Genomic DNA, 25583 nt, shown 5'->3' with positions numbered 1-25583 from the left:
AGTCCCATGTGAACCAGGTCAGGATGGTGTTTCAGGTTTTGTGGGAGAATGCTCTATTTGTGAAGGGTTCAAAATGTATCTTTGGGGTACAGAAGGTTTCTTTTTTGGGTTTTATTTTTTCCCCTTCTACTGTGGAGATGGACCCAGTTAAGGTCCGTGCCATTCATGACTGGACTCAGCCCACGTCTGTTAAGAGCCTGCAGAAGTTCTTGGGCTTTGCTAATTTTTACCGTCGTTTTATCGCTAATTTCTCCAGCGTGGTTAAACCTTTGACGGATATGACCAAGAAGGGTTCTGATGTTGTGAATTGGTCTCCTGCGGCCATGGAGGCCTTTCGGGAGCTGAAGCGTCGGTTTACTTCAGCGCCAGTCTTGTGCCAGCCGGATGTCTCTCTTCCCTTCCAGGTTGAAGTTGATGCTTCTGAAATTGGTGCAGGGGCTGTTTTGTCGCAAAAAAGTTCTGATGGCTCCGTGATGAAGCCATGCGCCTTCTTTTCAAGGAAATTTTCGCCTGCTGAGCGGAACTACGATGTTGGTAATCGGGAGTTGTTGGCCATGAAGTGGGCATTTGAGGAGTGGCGATATTGGCTCGAGGGAGCTAGACATCGTGTGGTGGTCTTGACTGATCATAAAAATCTGATTTACCTCGAGTCTGCCAAGCGCCTGAATCCTAGACAGGCCCGTTGGTCGTTGTTTTTCTCCCGTTTTGACTTTGTGGTCTCGTACCTGCCTGGTTCGAAGAATGTGAAGGCTGATGCACTTTCTAGGAGTTTTGTGCCTGATTCTCCGGGAGTCTCTGAGCCGGCTGGTATTCTCAGAGAGGGAGTAATTTTGTCTGCCATTTCCCCAGATTTGCGACGAGGGCTGCAAAAGTTTCAGGCTGATAGGCCTGATCGTTGTCCACCAGAGAGATTGTTTGTCCCTGATGGATGGACCAACAGAGTTATTTCTGAGGTTCATTCTTTGGTGTTGGCGGGACATCCTGGGATTTTTGGTACCAGAGATTTGGTGGCCAGGTCCTTTTGGTGGCCTTCCTTGTCGCGGGATGTGCGTTCTTTTGTGCAGTCCTGTGGGATTTGTGCTCGGGCTAAGCCTTGCTGTTCTCGTGCCAGCGGGTTGCTTTTGCCCTTGCCTATCCCAAAGAGGCCATGGACGCACATTTCCATGGATTTCATTTCGGATCTTCCGGTGTCTCGGAAGATGTCTGTCATCTGGGTGGTGTGCGATCGTTTTTCTAAAATGGTCCATTTGGTGCCCTTGCCTAAGTTGCCTTCCTCCTCTGATTTGGTTCCTTTGTTCTTTCAGAATGTGGTTCGTTTGCATGGCATCCCTGAGAATATTGTGTCTGACAGAGGATCCCAGTTTGTGTCCGGATTCTGGCGATCCTTTTGTGCTAAGATGGGTATTGATTTGTCTTTTTCGTCGGCTTTTCATCCTCAGACTAATGGCCAGACCGAGCGAACTAATCAGACATTAGAGACTTATTTGAGATGTTTTGTTTCTGCTGATCAGGACGACTGGGTTACCTTTTTGCCACTGGCCGAGTTTGCCCTTAATAATCGGGCTAGTTCGGCCACCTTGGTTTCACCCTTTTTCTGCAACTCTGGTTTTCATCCTCGTTTCTCCTCGGGTCAGGTTGAATCTTCTGACTGTCCTGGGGTTGATTCTGTGGTGGATAGGTTACAGCGGATTTGGAACCATGTGGTGGACAATTTGAAATTGTCACAAGACAAGGCCCAGCGGTTTGCCAACCGCCGCCGCTGTGTGGGTCCCCGACTTCGTGTTGGGGATTTGGTTTGGTTGTCTTCTCGGCATGTTCCTTTGAAAGTCTCCTCTCCTAAGTTCAAGCCTCACTTTATCGGTCCTTATAAGATTTTGGAAATCCTTAACCCGGTGTCTTTTCGCTTGGACCTTCCAGCGTCTTTTGCTATTCATAATGTAAATAGAATCACTCAGACCAACAGGCGTGGGAAACCCCACCATAACATCTTTAACAGATTCAGAAAGACACTTTCTGAAAATTGCCGCCAAAGCATCCTCATTCCATTTAGTCAGCACAGACCATTTTCTAAATTTCTGACAATACAATTCTGCCGCTTCTTGACCCTGAGACAGGGCCAACAAGGTCTTCTCTGTTGTGAACTGTGTTTCTGGGCTCCCTCTGGTGGTCACTAATGGTATTGTGTTAGGTATGTCTTGTTGCAGGCCTGAGCTCCAGCTGTGTCGTTAAGCAGCGGGTGTTTCCTATTTGAGTCTCCTCTGGACTCAGTCTCTTGCCTGGCATCGTTGTATCCAGACCTATTTGGTCTCCTCCGGATTCCTTTCAGTCTGCCTCATGCAAGAAAAGCTAAGTCTGTTTTGTACAATTTGGATCGTTTGCATTATTCAGTGTTTTTGTCCAGCTTGCTTTACATTTGATTTTTTGACTCGCTGGAAGCTCTAGGGGGCTGATATTCTCCCTCCACACCGTCAGTCGGTGTGGGGGTTCTTGAATGTTCAGCGTGGATGTTTTGTAGGGTTTTCTGCTAACCGCATAGTCCACTATCTATTTTCTGCTATCTAGACTATTGGGCCTCACTTTGCTGAATCTAGTTCATCTCTACGTTTGTGTTTTCCTCTTGCCTCACCGTTATTATTTGTTGGGGGCTTTCTATATCTTTGGGGTTCAATTTCTCTGGAGGCAAGCGAGGTCTTATTTTTTCCCTCTAGGGGTAGTCAGTTCTCCGGCTGGCTCGAGACGTCTAGAACCAACGTAGGCACGTTCACCGGCTACTTTTAGTTGTTTGTGTCAGGATCAGGTATGCGGTTAGTCCAGTTTCCACCTCCCTAGAGCAGTATTTATATTTTTGCTATCTTGCCGGAATATTAGAGATCCTCTGCCATTGGGATCATAACACTTCTCCGCTTGATCCACAGAATGTGGTTCATCATATAATAATCCTAGAGCCTGAAAAAAGGCATCTACATTAAGCAAGGCCGGATTCCCAGATTCCAGGGAAAATGCCCAATCCTGAGAGTCGCCACGCAGCAGGGAGATGAGAATTTTAACCTGCTGAATGGGATCACCAGAGGAACGAGGCTTCAGAGCAAAAAACAGTTTACAATTGTTTTTAAAACTCAAAAAATTGGACCTGTCCCCAAAAAACAAATCAGGAGTAGGAATCCTAGGTTCTAAAAGCGGAGTCTGAACAATATAATCAGAAATACCCTGTACCTTAGCAGCAAGCTGGTCTATACGAGAAACTAATCCCTGAACATCCATGTTAGCACAAGACTCCTCAGTCACCCAGAGGAAAAGAGGGAAGAAAAGACAAAGCAGGCTACAGAAAAAAAAATGGCTCTTTCTTCCCTTCTTCTGAGATGCATTTAACTCATTGTTTGCCAGTTGTACTGTTATGATCCGGTGACCTTGGAGCCGCATGAGAGACTTTCTCAGGAGTAGGTGGTACCTGTACTGACCGCAACCCCTAAACTAACACCGCAACTTGAAGTAGCCGTGGGATGTACCTAACATGTCCTAGACACCTCGACACAGCCGGAGGACTAAATACCCCTATAGATGGAAATGGGAATTCTATCTTGCCTCAGAGCAGAACCCCAAAGGATAGGCAGCCCCCCACAAATATTGACTGTGAGTATAAGAGGAAAAACACACGCAGGCAGAAAAACAGGATTTAGCAAAAGAGGCACTTCTAGCTAAATAGAAAAGGATAGGACAGAATTCTAAGCGGTCAGTATTAAAATCCTAAAAATATCCACAGCAGATAATACCAATATTCAACATCTAACTAAAGACATAGAAAGTATATCTGCATCTCCTGAGAATCCAGCATGACTGAAAAATTTAAACAAAGTCTAAGCTGGACAAAAACACAATGAATTGCACTGATTTGCAAAGCACACTGCATGTGTGCACAGAGACAAAAAAACAGACACTTATCTTAGCTGAATTGGCAGCAGGGCATGAGGAGCCAGAGAGAGATGCAATCCCTCCAAGTACAATGGACAACTGGCATGGACTCATGGATCCTGCACACCTAAATACCTAATAGAGCTGCAATCAGCAGAAACACCTGCCCGGATTACAACCCCAAGACAACTGCACTACCACCAACAACCACCGGAGGCAGCCCAAGAGCAGAATTCACAACACTTGTTATTTGACTTTGTCACAGTCTTCTAATTTTTCAAAAACTTCACTTTTGTTTTTTATCAAGTACGTGACTGTGTATCTTGAGTAGTCATCTATGAAGGTCACATATATCTATTACCTCCTGATGTGGTCACTTTCGTGAGTCCACATACACCAGTATGTACCAAGGCAAGTGGTCTTGCGCTTTTAGTCTCACTCTCTTTAGGTATAGCTACTTTAGTAGCTTTAGATTTTATGCAACATTCACATTTTACGGTAATTGAACAGATATCTTCTTTTGTAACGCCATTCTACTCTCAGAATGTCTGTGTCCTAGATGTATATGCCACACGTGAATATAATTCTTGTGATCATGTGTACATAACTTCATCTGTTCCTGTAATGTGTCTACATGATATAATTGTTCACCTGCTTTGACAATAATTATTACCTTATCTCATGCTAGGATTGTACAATTATCATCTTTGAATTTTACAGTAAGTCCTTTGGTTGTCAGACGCTTTACGGATACCAATCCTCCTTCTAGTCATGGAACATATAACACATCCTTTACTAGTCATTTTGAATTATGCCCAAATCTATCAGAAAAGATTAGCATTCCTTGTCCAATACCTTCTGCGGTTATTTTACTTCCATCTGCAAGATAAAATGCTCCCTTCTTATTTTCATCAAGTTCAGTAAAGAAGCTTTGATCACTAGTGATGTGACTTGTTGCTCCTGAGTCAATAAACCAGCCTGACGATGACTCTTTATCCGTTACTTTAGATGTACCATTCCGGTGATCTGCATGTGGGTTAGAAATTGTGCATTTTACTTTCTGTTTATTCTCCTTTTCGTGTAATTTCTCTTGTTCTGCTTTCTATATAGTACAGTCTTTCTTTAAATGTCCCTTTTTCTTACATCTGAAACATTCTCCTGTCTCTGTATTATGGGGCTTCTTGTCTGTCGCTTTAAGAGCATTTTCACTATCCCTTTCAGTGGAATCGTTTGTTTGCTCTTTCCTTCTATGATATTCATCTATGAGTCTGGTCTTTATGGTCTTTTACAACCTCTAGTGTAATGTCTGCTTCAGGTTTTGTCTCTATTGCATTTATCAGAGCAGTGTATGAATCTGGTAAACTGCACAATAATATTGCTGCTATATGGCTTTCCTTAATGTCTTCACCGACTGATCTCAGTTGTGTTACCACCTCCATCATGGAGTTTATATGCTCCTGCATGTCTTTCTTTGCACTCAGTCTCATCTTTTAAAGTTTTCTTAGCAGGAATAGTTTGTGATTTAAGCTGCATCTTTCATGTAGCTTTCTCAATGCTTCCCTCATTCCATTTGCTGTATTCTCATTCCTTATGTGGTTAACTGATCACCCACCACTAATAAGCTGATAGTAGCTCTTGCTTGTTTGTTTTTGCTATCCCATGTCTGATTATTATCATTGGGCCTGTCTGTAGTGATTACCTCCCATAAATCATCTTTAGACAATAACATCTTCACTTTGAACTTCCATAACTGATAGTTCTCATTGTTCAGCTTAGCTACTGTGAGACTCAGCTCTGAACTGCTGCTCATCTTTAACTTATTTGCCTTACTTGTTTGGAGAGAATTGCTCTGAAGTTTTATTTTGCATTCACCAAGTCCTTTTTGTCTTCTCTGCTGGGCCCATAACCTGTTGCATAGTTTGGTTGCAGAAGAAACTTGTATAGGTACCGTCACATTAAGCGACACTGCAGCGATATAGACAACGATGCCGATCGCTGCAGCGTCGCTGTTTCGTCGTTGTGTGGTCGCTGTAGAGCTGTCACACAGACAGCTCTCCAGCGACCAACTATGCCGAAGTCCCTGGGTAACCAGGGTCAGGGCCGGACTGGGACTAAAATTCAGCCCTGGCATTTGAAGTTACACAGGCCCACTAGTCACATGGTGACTGTATAATATCTTTGTACACTTGTAGGCAGGGCCGGTTTTAGGCAAAGTGGGGCCCTAGGCAAAGTTTAAAATGGGTCCCCAAATGCTAACATATTGCACATCACACAAAAGCCTTTCTGTTGTATTTACGTGCGCTGAGTTCAGGCCGCTAAACGAGTTTGATCGACAATACTGAAGTTGTTCAACGCTTGTTTCCCGGCCTCTTTCCACCAGCTGAGGAATAATGATGAGACAGAACGATCACTAATAGATCACCATACAGTATCATGTTTTCAGCAGCACATCTACAGTTTACACTGGCAATGTGCTGCTGACAACAAGGCTTTTTGTTCCAGCAAAAACAATCCGAATATGCAGCATTTTACTTGTTTAGTAAAATACACCCCATAGTCCCCCATATATTATAATGTGCTCCATAGTCCTCCATATAGTATAATACACTCCCTATAGTCCTCCATATATTAAAATACACTGCTCAGTCCTCCACATAGTATAATACACTCCTCATAGTCCTCCATATAGCATAATACAATACTCATAGTCCTCCATATAGCATAATACAATCCTCATAGTGCTCCATATAGTATAATGCACCGCCACAGTCATCCATGTAGTACAATTCACTTCCCATAGTATAATGCACCCCATAGTTCTTCATATAGTATAACGTATTCCCCATAGTCCTCGATACAGTATAATGCAGCCCACATATAGTATAATGCAGCCACCCCAGAGTATAATGCAGCCACCCCAGAGTATAATGCAGCCACCCCACAGAGTATAATGCAGCCACCCCAGAGTATGTAACCCCCATAGAATATAATACAGCCCACCTCCCCATAATATATAATGTAGCCCCCCATAGAATATAATGCAGCCCCCCATAGTATATAACGCAGCCTCCCCCATAGAATATAATATACCCCCACAATAGTATATAACACAGCCACATAGTACATAACATGGCCTCCCCCATAGAATATAATATACTCCCCATAGTATATAGCAAAGCCCGCATATTATATAGCACAAACCGCATAGTATACAGCACAGCCTGCATACTATAGCACAGCTCGCGTAGTAGATAACACAGCCCACACAGCAGTATTCAGCACAGACCACACAGTAGTATACAGCACAGACCACACAGTAGTATACAGCACAGCCCACGTAGAAGTATACAGCACAGTCCACACAGTAGTATACAGCACAGCCCACAGAGTAATATATACAGCACAGCCCATAAAGTAATATATACAGCACAGCCCACAAAGTAATATATACAGCACAGCCCACAGAGAACTATATACAGCACAGCCCACAGAGAACTATATAAAGCACAGCCCAGAGTACTATATACAGCACAGCCCAGAGTACTATATAAAGCACAGCCCAGAGAGTACTATATACAGCACAGCCCAGAGAGTACTATATACAGCACAGCCCAGAGAGTACTATATACAGCACAGCCCACAGAGTACTATACACAGCACAGCCCACAGAGTACTATATACAGCACAGCCCACAGAGTACTATATACAGCACAGCCCACAGAGTACTATATACAGCACAGCTCACAGAGTACTATATACAGCACAGCCCACAGAGAACTATATACAGCACACAGTAGTATACAGCACAGCCCACAGATAACTATATACAGCCCACAGTAGTATACAGCACAGAGCACAGCCCACAGAGAACTATATACAGCACAGAGCACAGCCCACAGAGAACTATATACAGCCCACAGTAGCATACAGCACAGAGCACAGCCCACAGATAACTATATACAGCCCACAGTAGTATACAGCACAGAGCACAGCCCACAGAGAACTATATACAGCACAGAGCACAGCCCACAGAGAACTATATACAGCCCACAGTAGCATACAGCACAGAGCACAGCCCACAGATAACTATATACAGTCCACAGTAGTATACAGCACAGAGCACAGCCCACAGAGAGCTATATACAGCCCACAGTAGTATGCAGCACAGAGCACAGCCCACAGAGAACTATATACAGCCCACAGCAGTATACAGCACAGAGCACAGCCCACAGAGTACTATATACAGCCCACAGCAGTATACAGCACAGAGCACAGCCCACAGAGAACTATATATAGCACAGAGCACACAGTAGTATACAGCACAGAGCACAGCCCACAGAGAGCTATATACAGCCCACAGCAGTATACAGCACAGAGCACAGCCCACAGAGAACTATATATAGCACAGAGCACACAGTAGTATACAGCACAGAGCACAGCCCACAGAGAGCTATATACAGCCCACAGCAGTATAGAGCACAGAGCACAGCCCACAGAGAACTATATACAGCCCACAGTAGTATACAGCACAGAGCACAGCCCACAGAGAACTATATACAGCCCACAGCAGTATACAGCACAGAGCACAGCCCACAGAGAACTATATACAGCCCACAGCAGTATACAGCACAGAGCACAGCCCACAGAGAACTATATACAGCCCACAGCAGTATACAGCACAGAGCACAGCCCACAGAGAACTATATACAGCCCACATCTCTTCTCTTCCTCCCCTCACCTCCTCCGAGAATGGCCCCACAGTCCAGAAAAAAAAAAAACTCTCCTCACCTCTCCTCGTGCCCAGCGTTGCTTCCTGGTTCCTGCTCCTGTCTCAGCAGCTGCAGTCTGCCCGGGACACAGCAGGTGCGCGATGATATGACATCATCGCGCACCCGCAGTGTCAGAGGCAGAGCGGGGAATGATGGGAGAGGAGCGTCTGTAGACGCTCTCTCCTCCATCATTGCATTCAACTGTACCGGCGTCTATACGCCGGTATAGTTGAATGCGACGGCGGGGGCGGCGGATTGAGCGGCCCACCACTGGCACCGGCCCTTCTGGCATTTGCCAGAAGTGCCCTATGGCCAGTCCGGCCCTGACCAGGGTAAACATCGGGTTAGTAAGCGCAGGGCCGCGCTTAGTAACCCGATGTTTACCCTGGTTACCAGTGTAAATGTAAAAAAAATCAAACACTACATACTTACATTCCGGTGTCTGTCGCGTCCCCCGGCGTCCGCTTCCCTGCACTGTGTAAGCGCCGGCCCTAAAGCAGAGCGGTGACATCACCGCTGTGCTCTGCTTTACGGCCGGCCGGCGCTGACACAGTGCAGGGAAGCGGACGCCGGGGGACGAGACAGACATCAGGAGGTGAGTATGTAGTGTTTGTTTTTCTTTACATTTACAATGGTAACCAGGGTAAATATCGGGTTACTAAGCGCGGCCCTGCGCTTAGTAACCCGATGTTTACCCTGGTTACCAGTGAAGACATCGCTGGATGGGTGGCACACACACCGATCCAGCGATGTCAGCGGGTGATCCAGCGACGAAATAAGGTGCTGGCCTTCTAGCTCCAACCAACGATATCACAGCAGGATCCTGATCGCTGCTGCATGTCAAACACAACGATATCGCTATCCAGGACGCTGCAACGTCACGGATCGCTATCGTTATCGTTGTTAAGTTGTTCAGTGTGAAGGTACCTTTAGAGTAGAATACATGGGGTAATTCAACTTTATCTTCTCAGAACATGAGGTCCCTGCATCAACTTCTTAATACAGCATAACAGGAAATCTGCAAGGACCTTTTACCAGATAGAGAATGAAACCAAAGTACAACAAGTATATGTAGCGACCCCACCGCCGCAGGGCCGAGGGGTACCCGGTACCGGGCCTACGAGTCTCTGCTTCTGGGGGTTGTCACGGCGGCTAGGCCCCGGTCCGTGACCCTGCCGTGGGGCGCACAGTGAATAATAGGTGTGGATGTTGGTGGTGCAGTTGTGGGGTGCAGGTCGCGGTAAATAACGAGGACACCAGGTTGCAGTCTCTTTACCTCTTTACTGGAGATCTCTGAGTCCTCAGTCCGGAATATGGTTCACCAGGCTGCGCAAGTCCGGCCGGTCCAATGGCACCTTCAGAGTTCACTTCACAGGTGGGAATCGGTGCCTTCCTTCTTAGCGCTATGTGTTGTAGTCCTTCCCTGCTATGCTTACGGAAAGTACTCCACAACCGTTGTGTCTGTTTCTTAAGTTCCCTCACAACTCGATTAAATGATGTTCTTCTAATCTTCCGTCCCTTCCTGATGTTACAGTTAGAACGGCACCCGTTTGTCGGATAGGCCTGGAGTTCTTCCGGGACCCTAGAGACGCCCCTCTCCCGCAATTGCCTCCCAAGACTTCATAGGTGATATGTGTTAGACAGCCCGCCTTAAACTGACTGTCCTGCCGCTGTTTAGAGTATTGCTTGAAGCTGGTTATTGTAATACTCCCTCGGCGTTCCGGCCACCGGTAGTGCGCCTCAGTAGGATGTTGCTCCGGTCTTACAGCACGACCCCTACTGGTATTCTCCTATTGCTTGATCTCGTTTCTCACTCAGCACAATCTATCTCGCTTCTAGTCCTTTCTTGGGTCCCGCCGCTTCCCGGAGCTGGCGCGGACCCGTTACGTTCTTTTCAATGCCAAGCCTCTGTCAGGATCCCACCCCTGACAGAGACCCTACTGTCTCTTCCTCCACAACACCCTCTGCCACTAGGTGTTGCTTCGTCCAATCCAGTCAGCTTTCTGATCTAACTTCCTGCCTGACCCCCAGTTTACCCACTATGGTGGGGAGTGGCCTAATGAATAGCACCCTTAGCTCCCCCCGGAGGCCCGGCTGTGAAATGTATTGGTGTCCGTGATACCTGATGAGATGAACTCCTTCAGTGCCATCGGACGCACCGTAGCTCCCCATAGTGGCGGAGCCACAGTACTGCAACGACCAGGACTCTGGGGCGCTGCACTCCCCCCTGGTTAAACACAGTACTCCGGGACTGGGAAGAAAACAACAATACAAGTTAGCAAAAAGACATACAGTTTTGTTGAGTGCAATAACAATAAGCATATTTGAACAGAGCTTCCCTTTATGGGAGGTGAGGACACTTGAACGTTACAAACATGGTAAAATATCATAGCAACATGCTATAATTAACTTTTCTTACCCAACCGGGTATTCTACTAAGTGCAAAAATTGTTGAACAATAATTTAACTTTGCCTTTAAGGACATACACTCTGAATCCACTAAAGACCTTCCTATAATCACATTATAAGGTATTTTAACTTTTTCATTCTCCTTCTTTAAATCTGCAGGACCGCCTGTCCTATCGGCACCAGACCTACTGCCTCTCCTTGCAGTTACAGGACCGCCCCGTTCAGCCAGGGCCTACTGCCTTTTCAACTACTATACACAGTATAGAACATAACATTACTTTCAGTTTTAGAGCACTGAGCCATCTCTTCTTGACTCCTATGAGAACTCAGGGTTTACCTTCTATCCCCATTAACTATCCATCAGCATTATCAAAAACATTTTCTATCGAACATTAGCCTTCTCATTATCTTTCTGTCTACTATGCATGCTGGACACCACGTCTATCTCTACGGGTCCACTGCATCCTTCTTCTATCTTTCACCTTTTTCTTCTCAGAGCACATTATCAATATTTCTTCACATTTAACCAGTTAAACACATATAACTTTTCTCATATAAACATTATCATCATTTCCTTTGGTCAAGACATTATTGCTACTCATCTTAAGCAATATTACTGTTTAAGCGCAACAAATGAACATCCCCTTTAAGAGAGGACCAAGTCTCTGTGAGGTAGCGTATCTTCGCAAAGAGTCCTTCTTTAAGTAAAACCAGTAGGGAGCGCCTTTAATAAGGTGCAACTATATACAAGAAGTTCGGATCATGCACTGTTCATGATTTCAGCAGTTCTGTAAACTTTGTGCAAAAACTTGAAAGACAAACAAAACAATAGGGATCCCAGGTCCATAGAAGGATCCCCTTTAGAGTTAACCCTGAACGGGTTTAGCAGCAACATAAAAGCAATAAAACAGTAACTATTTACAAGTAAGAAAGTACAGTAAAATCTTACTGTGGTGAAGCGGAAGGTGGTCTCCTATCCGGGCTCACCAGACCAACGGGTCGCACTGGCGAGCCAGGACGCGGTTCCGGTCCCAGCAGCGATAAAATCCCTCGCCGGGAGGCCCTTCTTACTGGCAGGCGCACACGTCCCTCCGGGGCACGGCGAGGCCGGGCTTCTCGTGGTTCCGTGGGGCCGGGCTCCGCTGCTTTCCCCACGGGGTCACCCTCTTCCGGTGTTCCGGCAGCAGCCTGGAAGGCAGTACACCGCTGTACGCCTCGCGCCATCCAGCCAGCTTCTCCCGTAGCCCTCCTCCATCGGGTGTACGTCACCGCATCACCTGGCTCCAGGTCGCGGGGGAATCTTCCGCTGCAGGGCTCCACTTCTTCCCGTTCCACGTGGATTTGCAGTGGCTCCCCAATTTCCTGGATAACCCCGCGTCCATATCGGGGGTTGAATGAGATTACCACACCCCAGTGTGATGGCGGGATCTCCGGGGCTCTGACCAGATCAATCTGCGTTGCAGGCTGGGTTCGGCTCCGCCACGCTGCCATCAGACGCCGTAGATGCTCGGCGTCCGGCATGATCTTGAGGCCCGGCGTCGGTAGCGTACTTCCAGCCGCGGCCAGGTGGGAGGGAACAGGGGACACTGGGGCCAGACGGATCTCCGTGGGCTGGCCTAGCCGAGTGAGCGCGCGGGCATCGGCCTCCAGCCGGCGGGCTAGCTGTCGGGCCTCGGCTGCAGCCACACATTCCTCCGACAGTGGCAAAGGGGGTCGGCCCATTGATGGCCCTGTGAGGGTCAGACCCCGCAGCGTTGGCGCTTCTGGGGCTATGTCAGGTTGCACAGCCTCCGGCCGGGCTGGGTCGGCCCCACATGGTGCTCCTGGTGTCGCCATCTTTGCCTTTCTTCCAATGTCTTCTTCCCGCGGTCTCTTTCGTGGGCGGCCCCGTCCCCATGGTCTCCACCCTCCAACCAAGATCAGGAGGCGGACCTCGGCTGTTGACCGGCACGTCCTCAGGACACAGAAATACTTAGACTGGGCGGCCATCGCTGTTCGCGCTCTCCAGCTCGTCTACGCCCACTTCACGCCCCTCTTCTCTTCTTACACTCTCTTCAGCGCTGTAATGGCGGCGGATTTTTGGCGGGAACTTTTGGCAGTAAATGGCGCAACACAGTCTTCGCAATAAAGTACAGTCCAAGCACAACAAATCACAGTTCCTAGGCACACATGACCTGATTCTTCAGGCTTTAGTAGATCCTGTTCGTGACGCCAAGTTGTAGCGACCCCACCGCCGCAGGGCCGAGGGGTACCCGGTACCGGGCCTACGAGTCTCTGCTTCTGGGGGTTGTCACGGCGGCTAGGCCCCGGTCCGTGACCCTGCCGTGGGGCGCACAGTGAATAATAGGTGTGGATGTTGGTGGTGCAGTTGTGGGGTGCAGGTCACGGTAAATAACGAGGACACCAGGTTGCAGTCTCTTTACCTCTTTACTGGAGATCTCTGAGTCCTCAGTCCGGAATATGGTTCACCAGGCTGCGCAAGTCCGGCCGGTCCAATGGCACCTTCAGAGTTCACTTCACAGGTGGGAATCGGTGCCTTCCTTCTTAGCGCTATGTGTTGTAGTCCTTCCCTGCTATGCTTACGGAAAGTACCCCACAACCGTTGTGTCTGTTTCTTAAGTTCCCTCACAACTCGATTAAATGATGTTCTTCTAATCTTCCGTCCCTTCCTGATGTTACAGTTAGAACGGCACCCGTTTGTCGGATAGGCCTGGAGTTCTTCCGGGACCCTAGAGACGCCCCTCTCCCGCAATTGCCTCCCAAGACTTCATAGGTGATATGTGTTAGACAGCCCGCCTTAAACTGACTGTCCTGCCGCTGTTTAGAGTATTGCTTGAAGCTGGTTATTGTAATACTCCCTCGGCGTTCCGGCCACCGGTAGTGCGCCTCAGTAGGATGTTGCTCCGGTCTTACAGCACGACCCCTACTGGTATTCTCCTATTGCTTGATCTCGTTTCTCACTCAGCACAATCTATCTCGCTTCTAGTCCTTTCTTGGGTCCCGCCGCTTCCCGGAGCTGGCGCGGACCCGTTACGTTCTTTTCAATGCCAAGCCTCTGTCAGGATCCCACCCCTGACAGAGACCCTACTGTCTCTTCCTCCACAACACCCTCTGCCACTAGGTGTTGCTTCGTCCAATCCAGTCAGCTTTCTGATCTAACTTCCTGCCTGACCCCCAGTTTACCCACTATGGTGGGGAGTGGCCTAATGAATAGCACCCTTAGCTCCCCCCGGAGGCCCGGCTGTGAAATGTATTGGTGTCTGTGATACCTGATCAGATGAACTCCTTCAGTGCCATCGGACGCACCGTAGCTCCCCATAGTGGCGGAGCCACAGTACTGCAACGACCAGGACTCTGGGGCGCTGCACTTATGCATTACACTCAACTAAGCATATAACAGTACCAAACATTGCCATCTACTGTCAGAAAAGTGTAAACTCCTCCTGCACACAAATAAGTCTGTATCCGTTGCATATCTGCCTACAATACCCCACCACCGTTTTGAGTTTTTTTTACCAAAATTTAGAGAACTTAAGGGAAGCGACAATTTAATAAAGAGACACAAATCTCATTTAGGAGCCTGGAAAAGCCAGGAATGGTCTTAGACCAGCACCGGACAATGTAAAGTGCTAACGAATATGTATGTCCTATCTAACTAATAACTTGGGAAGAGACATATATGCTGACACGGGACAACTGAGCACTGCGCTAGGACAACAAACTGGACGTGGTTAGGGACTGCTGTATGTTTGCAAAAGTTAAAAAAAATTAAAAACATTACCCACGGGCTAACTTATGTGACCAATAAGTACTTGTTGCAGCAAGAGGAGTAGGATGTGATTTCCTGAACAAAATGGGTTTGGATGGTATGGCGTAGACGTTAAGACAACTTCCAACACAGAACATTTGGGCTGCATTTACTTTGGGTTACTGTCATCCGTAGGGCTTACAAAGTCAGAGGAAATCCAACACTTGCTCAATTTTAGAAGAGTCAGCCTGTCTGAATTTTCCATTGACAGGCATGTGCACCTATCCTTTATGATTGCACCAGCTCAGACAACACACTTGCGGCAGGGCATGGCAGCACCTCCAAGGCATACAAGGAGAGGTTGGGCCAAGTGTGCAGATTGGACAACCAACAGTTAAAGGGCAATGATGAATCAGGAACGACATTGGTATGATCACTTAAGTACTCCTTCACCATCTTAATCAACATTTCCCTCCTTGTCATATTTACACCCACAGATAGCCCTTGCTGACTTGACAGTTTAATGAAAATAGTCCAGTTGGTGGACCTTCCGCCCCCTGAGTTGAACCTGGCATGCATGTCCTTCCCCTGTAATCCTTTTGGGTGTAAAAAGCTGGTCCCTCTGCCAGCAGCATTGTCTGAGGGTAATCTTTTCAGCAAGTCTTTCACAAAAGCCTTCTGGCATGCATGCAATGAAAATGGCACTTCTGCCTCCGACATGAGAGAAGGAAATTTCTCCTTGTACCATGGGTCAAGAAAGGTGCACAGCCAGTATTTCATGGTGGACAAAATGTGTTTCACACGAGGGTCTTGGGAAAGGCATGTGGACATGAGCTGTGCCATGTGTGGCAGACTACAAAGAGTCAAATGTTATTTCTTTTTAGCACCTTTATGACACACGCCAACAGCAGACTCAGGAAAATTATGGGTAAACAGTGATGTTTGCTTATCTCTGCAGACTTTGCGTAAGTCGCCCAACTGCTAGATAAAAATACGCTATTGATTTAACCAATAGAAAATTTGTACTTTTTATATCGCCTTTCTGAAACAAGGCAACAGCAGAGTAAGGAAAATTGTTGCCACTGCTAAATTGTGACATTTGCGTATCTCTGCAGGCTTTGTAGAAGTCGCACAACTGCTAGATAAATATACGCTATTTATTTAACCACTAGAAAAGGTTTTTTTTTATATCGACTTTATTACACGTCAACATCAGAGTAAGGAAAATCATTGACACTGGTAAATTGTGATGCCAGCATTATAGCACCAGCGTTACTGTGATTGTCAAGCAATTTCAGCATGTTCATTGGCTGAAAATAAAGACCCAAACATGCTGGGTGGGTCACTCGAATATACTGAGGCAAATAGCAAGTTACGCACTGAGTAACGAATAGCCCAAATATAGTACTATCCGTGCGAGTAACGAATAGTGCCAAATGTATTTGCTCATCACTACTTAATAGACATCTTCTTGTCAACTAAATGTTTAAAGGGATTCTCCAGTAAAGATGTTATCTTTTATCCACAGGATAAGTGATAACATATGTCTGACAGCTGGGAATGCACCAATTGGCAGAACAGGAAATGATTATCCTCAATTGGCAATTTTATTCCCGTTAATATGGAGTAGCAATGCACAAGCCGGTTTATTCCCAATGGGGCTGCCAAACAGTTAGCTTGGCTTTTTCTCTAGCCCCATAGAGAATGAATACAACAGCAGTCAAGCATGTGCACTGCCACTCCATTTTAATGGGGAGTCCCCCATTCTGATGTTCCCAGTGCTCAGACCCCATCATTCTAAAAGTTATTACCTATTTTGTGGAATGGTGGTGTTAACTTGTCTTCACTGGACAATTCATTTAAGCCATTACCATGTGTAGACAAAAAATTCATTTGCAGAAATGAATATCCCTCTGCAAAACCTTCACGTATTAAAAATTTGCAAAAAGTAAACAGGTCACTCACACATATCGCAGATTAAAGCAAGGATCCCTGTTGTGAATTCTGTTGTGGGTTCTGCTCTTGGGCTCCCTCCAGTGGTTATAAGTGGTAGTGCTGCTGTTTGTCCTTCACAGCAGTCATCAAGTGCGTCCACTTCGGACGGGGCTATTTAGTCTGGCTTCACCCTTTAGTGAGTGCCAGTTGTTCATTGTTTCTGGAGGATTCACATCCCTTCCTGGTCGCTCCTGCTTGCAGTTCATTTCTACAAGATAAGTTCTGCTTGTTTTTCTGCCCACATGTTGTGGGCCTCATTGTTCAGTGCATTGCATGTTTTTTCTTGTCCAGCTTTATCTGTGTAAGAATTTATGCAGCCAAGCTGGAATCTCTGGAGAGGCAGATTTACCCTCCGTGTCTTTAGTTAGATGTGGAGTTTTTGTATTATCTGTGGTGGACATTTCATAGTATTTTAATACTGACCGCATAGTTCTCTGTCCTATCTTTTCTATCTAGCTAGATTGGCCTCCTTTGCTAAATTCTGTTTTCAGCCTGTGTATGTTTTTTCCTTGCCTCTCACAGTCAATATTTGTGGGGGGCTGCCTATCCTTTGGGAATTTTCTCTGAGGCAAGATAGTTTTCCCTTTTCTATCTATAAGGTTAATTAGTCCTCCGGCTGTGTCGAGGTGTCTAGGATTGGTAGGTACATCCCACGGCTACTTCTAGTTGCGGTGTTAAGTCCAGGGTCTGCGGTCACTACAGTTACCACATTCTCCAGAGTATGTCTCATGCCGCTCCTAGGCCACCAGATCATAACAGATCCCTCACTGAAATCTTTACAAAGTAAGGTTCAATTATGTGAATTGGGTTTTAGAAATCATGATTTGTATATAAGAGCGAAAACCAGCATGTATTTGTGTTTATGCAGCAGATTTTAAAATCCACAGCCTTCCCCATCTGTTGTGTCCACTAATATCAAAATAAGGTGGGCATGACATAATTATTGTATAATGCTAAATACAAAGTGCAAAACGTCCATACCAATACAACACAGGAAAAAATGCACTGCAAAGTTACAGGCATGTCCAAATTACTAAATAGCATAAATGCAATATTAAAATATGACTTTACAGTCTACTTTTTCTTGTGTTTTACTGACCCTATCTTTTGTTTAGCTCTTAACATGTAACATGCAGATTTTATACCTAATATCCTGTTAGAGTGGGGGGTCTCAAAAACTCAGCCCTTAAAGCCATTTTTTTATGGCTCATAACCAGGGACAGATTATAAGAAGGGGCCATAGGCTTTGGACTCCTGTTAGTTTTTTTGGCACTATGGCAGTGCACCTCCGGGCATTGAGTAATTCTTTATTTAAGGGCGAAATGTCGGGGACTTTGTCTCTGTTGCTGCCAACGTCACAATGTAGACGCAGCCTAAATATAACAATGTGGCCCGTTCCCTAGCAGGATTTTTTTAGCATCCCTGAACCTCATTTTAGTTTGAGACCCTTGTCCTAGAGGATATTGCTTCTCTGATCTGGTAATTACTGAGTTGAACTTTTGCTTGATTGCTGTCATACAGAAAGGTGCAGAATGGTTCTAGACGACTTGGTGAAGGTATAGAAAAACCACTGCCACTGCTAAAGATTAATGTAAAGCAAAAACTACAGAATTGTTTACCCTAATGTCCACCATAGATTTGTACTATATACACCATCCGAACTGATTGTCATCTGACATTTTAACTTAAAATTTTACAGGAAAAAACAAGAACAGAAACACTAAAGAAGTTGGAGAATTTAGAAATTGAATACATGGCACTACAGAAAGCTTATGCCCTTCTGCAGAAACAACTTGAGCTCAGCCAGAAGGCAGAACAAGAACAAAAGGTGATGTATAACAATTTCAATCAATACACTATTAGAAATTACATACTTTTTACATTCGTTTTAAAGGAACCATCGTTTTTATTTGTATTTCATAAATCAATAGTACACGTGAAAATAAGAAACTGTATTTGTAATATATCTTATCAGAGAAATCTGCATATTTCTCCTCCTGATCTTATTGATATCGTTAAAATTCTTCATCCTGAGGTAAAATCTGTACTCAGGGAAGACATTTTCACATTACTAAGATAAGAGATGATGGCTGCTACTGATGAGATTCTGTGGAGAGGGGAGGAGGAGCTAGAGGCAGAGCTCCTTCCTCTTCCTCTTCCCTTCTCATAGAATCTTATCAGTAGTAACCACCATCTTCTATCTCAGTAAAGGGAGAGTGTCTTCACTGAATGTAGATTTTACCTAAGAATTGACAATGAATCATCAGTCTAAAGGTACCTTCACACTAAGCGACTTTGCAGTGAGAACAACGACGATCCGTGACATTGCAGCGTCCTGGATAGCGATCTCGTTGTGTTTGACACGCAGCAGCGATCTGGATCCCGCTGTGATATTGCTGGTCGGAGCTAGAAGTCCAGAACTTTATTTCGTCGCTGATCACCCGCTGTCATCGCTGGATCGGTGTGTGTGACACCGATCCAGCGATGTGTTCACTTGTAACCAGGGTAAATATCGGGTTACTAAGCGCAGGGCTGCGCTTAGTAACCCGATATTTACCCTAGTTACCATTGTAAAAGTAAAAAAAAACACTACATAGTCACCTTCTGATGTCTGTCACGTCCCCCGCCGGCGGCTTCCCTGCACTGAATGTGTCAGCGCCGGCCGGCCGGACGTCACCGCTGTGCTCTGCTTTACGGCCGGCCGGCGCTGACACATTCAGTGCAGGGAAGCTGCCGGCGGGGGACGTGACAGACATCAGAAGGTGAGTATGCAGTGTTTTTTTTTTACTTTTACAATGGTAACCAGGGTAAATATCGGGTTACTAAGCGCGGCCCTGCGCTTACTAACCCGATGTTTACCCTGGTTACCCGGGTGCTGCAGGGGGACTTCGGCATCGTTGAAGACAGTTTCAACGATGCCGAAGTCGTTCCCCTGATCATTGGTCGCTGGAGAGAGCTGTCTGTGTGACAGCTCCCCAGCGACCTAAACAGCGATGCTGCAGCGATCGGCTCGATGTCTATATCGCTGCAGCGTCGCTGAGTGTGACGGTACCTTAAGGAAAAAAAGTTGATTTTTCTGATAATATATACTACAGAGTTGCTTATTTCATGTATACTATTGATTTCTTAAATAATAATTAAAACAACAGTTACTCTTTAACCCTTTAGCGACATGCGCCGTACATGTACGGCGCATGTCTGGTTTCCCCCTTTGATATGGGCTCCGGCGCTGAGCCCACATCATTTCTGGCACATGTCAGCTGATTTGAACACTTGACATGTGCTCATAATAGCCGCTGGTGGAATCGCGGATGTTAACCTGCTTAACACTGCTGTCAATCTCTGACAGTGGCATTTAACATGATCGCATCGGAAGCATGTCACTAATCCCACCTATCGGCCCCTGTGTCACGTAGCAGTGGGCGCTCATAGCAAGTGAGCATTTCTGCTGCACAGAGCAGGGCTGAAGCCCTGCTGTGTGTGGAACAGATGATCGGATGATTGCACCTTCTAGTCTCCCATGGATACTATTGAAGCAAGTGAAAAGTAAAATAAAAATGTTTTTAAAAATATAAAAAAATAAAAATAAATCACCCCCATTCGCAACATTCAAAATAAAACAATTAAACAATACAACAACACATTTCAGAATAACCTGATCTATTAATATATAAAAATAAGGAATCCGATTGGTGACCTGGAAAATCATAATGGCAGGTCAGTTTTAGCTTTTGGTGAATATGGTTAAAAAAAAATCCAAAAAACTATTGTGGAATTACACTTTTTTTTGCAATTTCAAGGCACTTGCAATTTTTTTCCCGTTATCCTGTACAATATATGTTAAAAGCAGTGGTATCGTTCAAAGGTACAACTCGTCCCACAAAGATAAAAAAGTAATGGCTCCTGGAAGAAGGGGAGCAAAAAACAGAAAAGCAAAAATGAAAATGGGATGCGACGTGAAGGGGTTAAATCCTTCCTGATATGGCCAATTTCCAATTTTGTGTTTTTGTTTTTTTCCTCCCTTATTTCAAGACCCATAACCTTTTTTATTTTCCTTTCCACATAGACATATGAGGGCTAGGGCTATTTTTTTGTGGGATGGGTTGTACTTTTGAATAACAGCATTCATTTTACCACTTAGTGCACTGGAAAGCAGGAAAGAAATTCTAAGTGCGGTGAAATTGCGACCCACAATTCTGACTCTGGTTTTTGGGAATTGTTTTTACAGTGTACCTTGTGTGGTAAAAAATAACCTGGTAATATGGTTATCTTCATCACTTTGGCGATACTAAACTTGTCCAGTTTTTTTAATTATTTTAGTGGTGAAATAAAAAACTGAAATTTGTAAAAAAAAAAAATGGTTTTGATTGTTTTGCCATTTTCTGAGACTCATAAGATTTTCATTTTTCAACTGTGTGATGGCTTGTTTTTTGCATGGTGAGACAACACTTTTATTCATACCAGTTTGAGATAGATATGATATTTTGATAGCTTTTACTAGCATTTTCTGGTGACCAAAAAAAAAATATGCAATTTTGGCGGTTTTAATTTTGCTGGAAAAAAGGGTGATTTTAAGATTTTTTTTCATGCTTGTAAAACTTTTTTTTTATTTTCACTGTATGCATTGTTTCCTGTAGGGGACTTGAAACTGTGATTGTCCGACTGCTTGTGTTACATACAGCAATACCACAGTATTGTTGCATATAACAAAAATTACGATATTCAACATACTACTGGCTATAACAGCAACCCATCGGTGCTATGCTATCGTGTCATGGCGGTGCTGATGGCATCATAGAATGATAGAGGTAGGTCCTGGTTGTTAGTGCAGCTGTCATCACACACTAACCAGCACTTCTGTCCATAAAAATCTCTGCTGGTGGAATAAAAAAGCAGATTTCCCTGTAAGGTATTTTACAATTGGAGAAGGTTAATGAACTGGTCTGCTGACATGCTACTCCATCAGTAGCCATTGTATGGACAAAAGTGCTGGGCAGTATGTGAGGAAAGCTGATCTAACAAGAGAAAGTGGCAAGCCTCTAACTGAAAATCCATCAGTGTGCTTGTTATATATTTAAGTTGGTCAAAATTGTTGGTGCCCCTCATTTAATGACAGAAAAGCCCACAATGGTCAGAGAAATAACTTGAATCTGACAAAAGTAATAATAAATTAAAAATCTATGAAAATGAACAAATGAAAGTCAGATATTGCTTTTCAACCATGCTTCCACAGAATTTAAAAAAAAAAAAATAAAACTCATGAAATAGGCCTGGACAGTAATGATGGTAACTCTGAAAATAATGTGACAAAAGGGACTTGTTAAATCACAGTGTGTCCACTAACTAGCATCACAGGTGTCTACAATCTTGGAATCAGTGAGTGGGCCTGTATATAGGGCTAACGATACTCATTGTGCTGTTTCGGGACATGGTGTATATCACACCCAACATGGACCAGAGAAAGCGAAGGAAAAGTTGTCTCGGGAGATTAGAAAGAAAATTATAGATAAACATGTTAAAGGTAAATGTTATAAGACCATCTCCAAGCAGCTGGTTGTTCCTGTACATGTTAAAGGTAAGGGTACCGTCACACATTGAAATTTCCATCGCTACGACGTTACGATTCGTGACGTTCTAGCGATATCGTTACGATATCGCTGTGTCTGACACGCTACTGCGATCAGACACCCTGCTGAGAATCGTACGTCGTAGCAGATCGTTTGGAACTTTCTTTCGTCGCTTGATCACCCGCTGACATTGCTGGATCGTTGTGTGTGACAGCGATCCAGCGATGTCTTCGCTTGTAACCAGGGTAAACATCGGGTAACTAAGCGCAGGGCCGCGCTTAGTAACCCGATGTTTACCCTGGTTACAAGCGTAAACGTAAAAAAACAAACAGTACATACTCACCCATCGGTGTCCTTCAGGTCCCTTGCCGTCTGCTTCCTGCTCTGAGTGCCGGCCGGAAAGTGAGAGCAGATCACAGCGGTGCTGCGCTCTGCTCTCACTGTACGGCTGCACTCAGAGCAGGAAGCAGACGGCAAGGGACCTGAAGGACACCGACGGGTGAGTATGTACTGTTTGTTTTTTTACGTTTACGCTGGTAACCAGGGTAAACATCGGGTTACTAAGCGCGGCCCTGCGCTTAGTTACCCGATGTTTACCCTGGTTACCCGGGGACTTCGGCATCGCTCCAGCGCCGTGATTGCAACGTGTGACCACAGTCTACGACGCTGGAGCGATGATTATACGACGCTGCGACGTCACGAATCGTGCCGTCGCAGCGATGAAAATTTCAATGTGTGACGGTACCCTAAGGGTTATAAGTAGTGTTGAGCATTCCGATACTGCAAGTATCGGGTATCGGCCGATACTTGCTGTATCGGAATTTCCGATACCGAGATCCGATACTTTTGTGGTATCGGGTATCGGGTATCGCAACAACATTAATGTAATAATGTGTAAAAAAGAGAATTAAAATAAAAAATATCGCTATACTCACCTGTCCGACGCAGCCTGGACCTCAGCGAGGGAACCGGCAGCGTTGTTTGTTTAAATTTCGCGCTTTTACTTGGTTACGTGAAGTCCCGGCTTGTGATTGGTCAGGGCGGCCATGTTGCCGGGACGCGGACCAATCACAGCAAGCCGTGACGAAATTACGTCACGGCTTGCTGTGATTGGTCCGCGTCCCGGCAACATGGCCGCCATTAACCAATCACAAGCCGTGACGTCACGGGAGGCTGGACATGCGCGTATTTTGAAAAGCGTGCGTGTCCAGCCTCCAGTGACGTCCCGGCAACATGGCCGCCATTAACCAATCACAAGCCGGGACGTCACTGGAGGCTGGACACGCGCGCTTTTCAAAATACACGCATGTCCAGCCTCCCGTGACGTCACGGCTTGTGATTGGTTAATGGCGGCCATGTTGCCGGGACGCGGACCAATCACAGCAAGCCGTGACGTAATTTCGTCACGGCTTGCTGTGATTGGTCCGCGTCCCGGCAACATGGCCGCCCTGACCAATCACAAGCCGGGACCTCACGTAACCAAGTAAAAGCGCGAATTTTAAACAAACAACGCTGCCGGTTCCCTCGCTGAGGTTCAGGCTGCGTCGGACAGGTGAGTATAGCGATATTTTTTATTTTAATTCTTTCTTTTACACATTAATATGGTTCCCAGGGCCTGAAGGAGAGTTTCCTCTCCTTCAGACCCTGGGAACCATCAGGAATACCGTCCGATACCTGAGTCCCATTGACTTGTATTGGTATCGGGTATCGGTATCGGATTGGATCCGATACTTTGCCGGTATCGGCCGATAGTTTCCGATACCGATACTTTCAAGTATCGGACGGTATCGCTCAACACTAGTTATAAGACCATCTCCAAGCAGCTTGATGTTCCTGTGACTACAGTTGCACATATTATTCAGAAATTTAAGATCCATGGGACTGTAGCCTTGGACGTGGACGCAGGAGGAAAATTGATGACAAATCAAAGAGAGAGATAATACGAATGGTAACAAAAGACCCCAGAAAAAAATCTAAACAGTTTAAAGGTGAACTTCAAGCTCAAGGAACATCAGTGTCAGATTGCACCATCTGTAGTTGTCGGAGCCAAAATAGACTTCATGGAAGACTACCAAGGAGGACATTATTGTTGAAAAAAATCATAAAAGAGCCATACAGGAACTTGCCAAACTTCATGTTGACAAGCCACAAAGCTTCTGGGAGAATAGCCTATGGACAGATGAAACAAAAGTGGGACTTTTTGGCAAGGCACATCAGCTCTATGTTCACAGATGGAAAAATTAAGCATATCAAGAAAAGAACACTGTCCCTACTGTGAAACATGGAGGAGGCTCTGTTATGTTCTGGGGCTGCTTTGTTGCTTCTGACACAGGGTGTCTAGAATCTGTGCAAGGTACAATGAAATCTCAGCACAATCAAGGGATTCTAGAGAGAAATGTGCTGCCCAGTGTCAGAAAGCTTGGTTTCAGTTGCAGGTCATGGGTCTTGTAACAGGATAATGACTAGTGTTGATCGATACCGTCCGATACTTGAAAGTATCGGTATCAGATAGTATCGGCCGATACCAGAAAAGTATCGGATATCGCCGATACCGATACCCGATACCAATACAAGTCAATGGGACACCAAGTATCGGAAGGTATCCTGATGGTTCCCAGGGTCTGAAGGAGAGGAAACTCTCCTTCAGGCCCTGGGATCCATATTACTGTGTAAAATAAAGAATTAAAATAAAAAATATTGATATACTCACCTCTCCGGAGGCCCCTGGACATCACCGCTGGTAACGGCAGCCTTCTTTGCTTAAAATGAGCGCGTTTAGGGCCTTCCATGACGCTCATGTGACCGCCACGCGACCAATCACAAGCCGCGACATCATTCTCAGGTCCTAAATTCCTAGAATGAGGAGTTTAGGGCCTGAGAATGACGTCACGGCTTGTGATTGGTCGCGTGGCGGTCACATGAGCGGCACGCGACCAATCAGAAGCCGTGACATCATGGAAGGCCCTAAATGCGCTCATTTTAAGCAAAGAAGGCTGCCGGTTACCAGCGGTGATGTCCAGGGGCCTCCGGAGAGGTGAGTTTATCAATATTTTTTATTTTAATTCTTTATTTTACACAGTAATATGGATCCGATACCGATTCCCGATACCACAAAAGTATCGGATCTCGGTATCGGAATTCCGATACCGCAAGTATCGGCCGATACCCGATACTTGCGGTATCGGA

General features: G+C 45.6%; 1 protein-coding gene across 1 annotated transcript in view; it reads left to right on the top strand.

The window, feature by feature from the left end:
* Positions 1-25583, top strand: part of ALPK3 (alpha kinase 3) — a 213605-nt gene that overhangs the window by 115468 nt on the left and 72554 nt on the right. The window contains exon 6 of the mRNA XM_077264220.1: positions 18530-18658. Coding sequence (XP_077120335.1) covers positions 18530-18658 — 129 coding nt within the window. The remainder of the gene's footprint in view (positions 1-18529; positions 18659-25583) is intronic.

The sequence above is a fragment of the Ranitomeya variabilis genome, chromosome 5 (assembly GCF_051348905.1).
Source record: "Ranitomeya variabilis isolate aRanVar5 chromosome 5, aRanVar5.hap1, whole genome shotgun sequence".
Lineage (NCBI taxonomy): Eukaryota > Metazoa > Chordata > Amphibia > Anura > Dendrobatidae > Ranitomeya > Ranitomeya variabilis.
The sequence above is the reverse complement of the archived record's forward strand: the minus strand, read 5'-3'. Positions and strand labels throughout refer to the sequence as shown.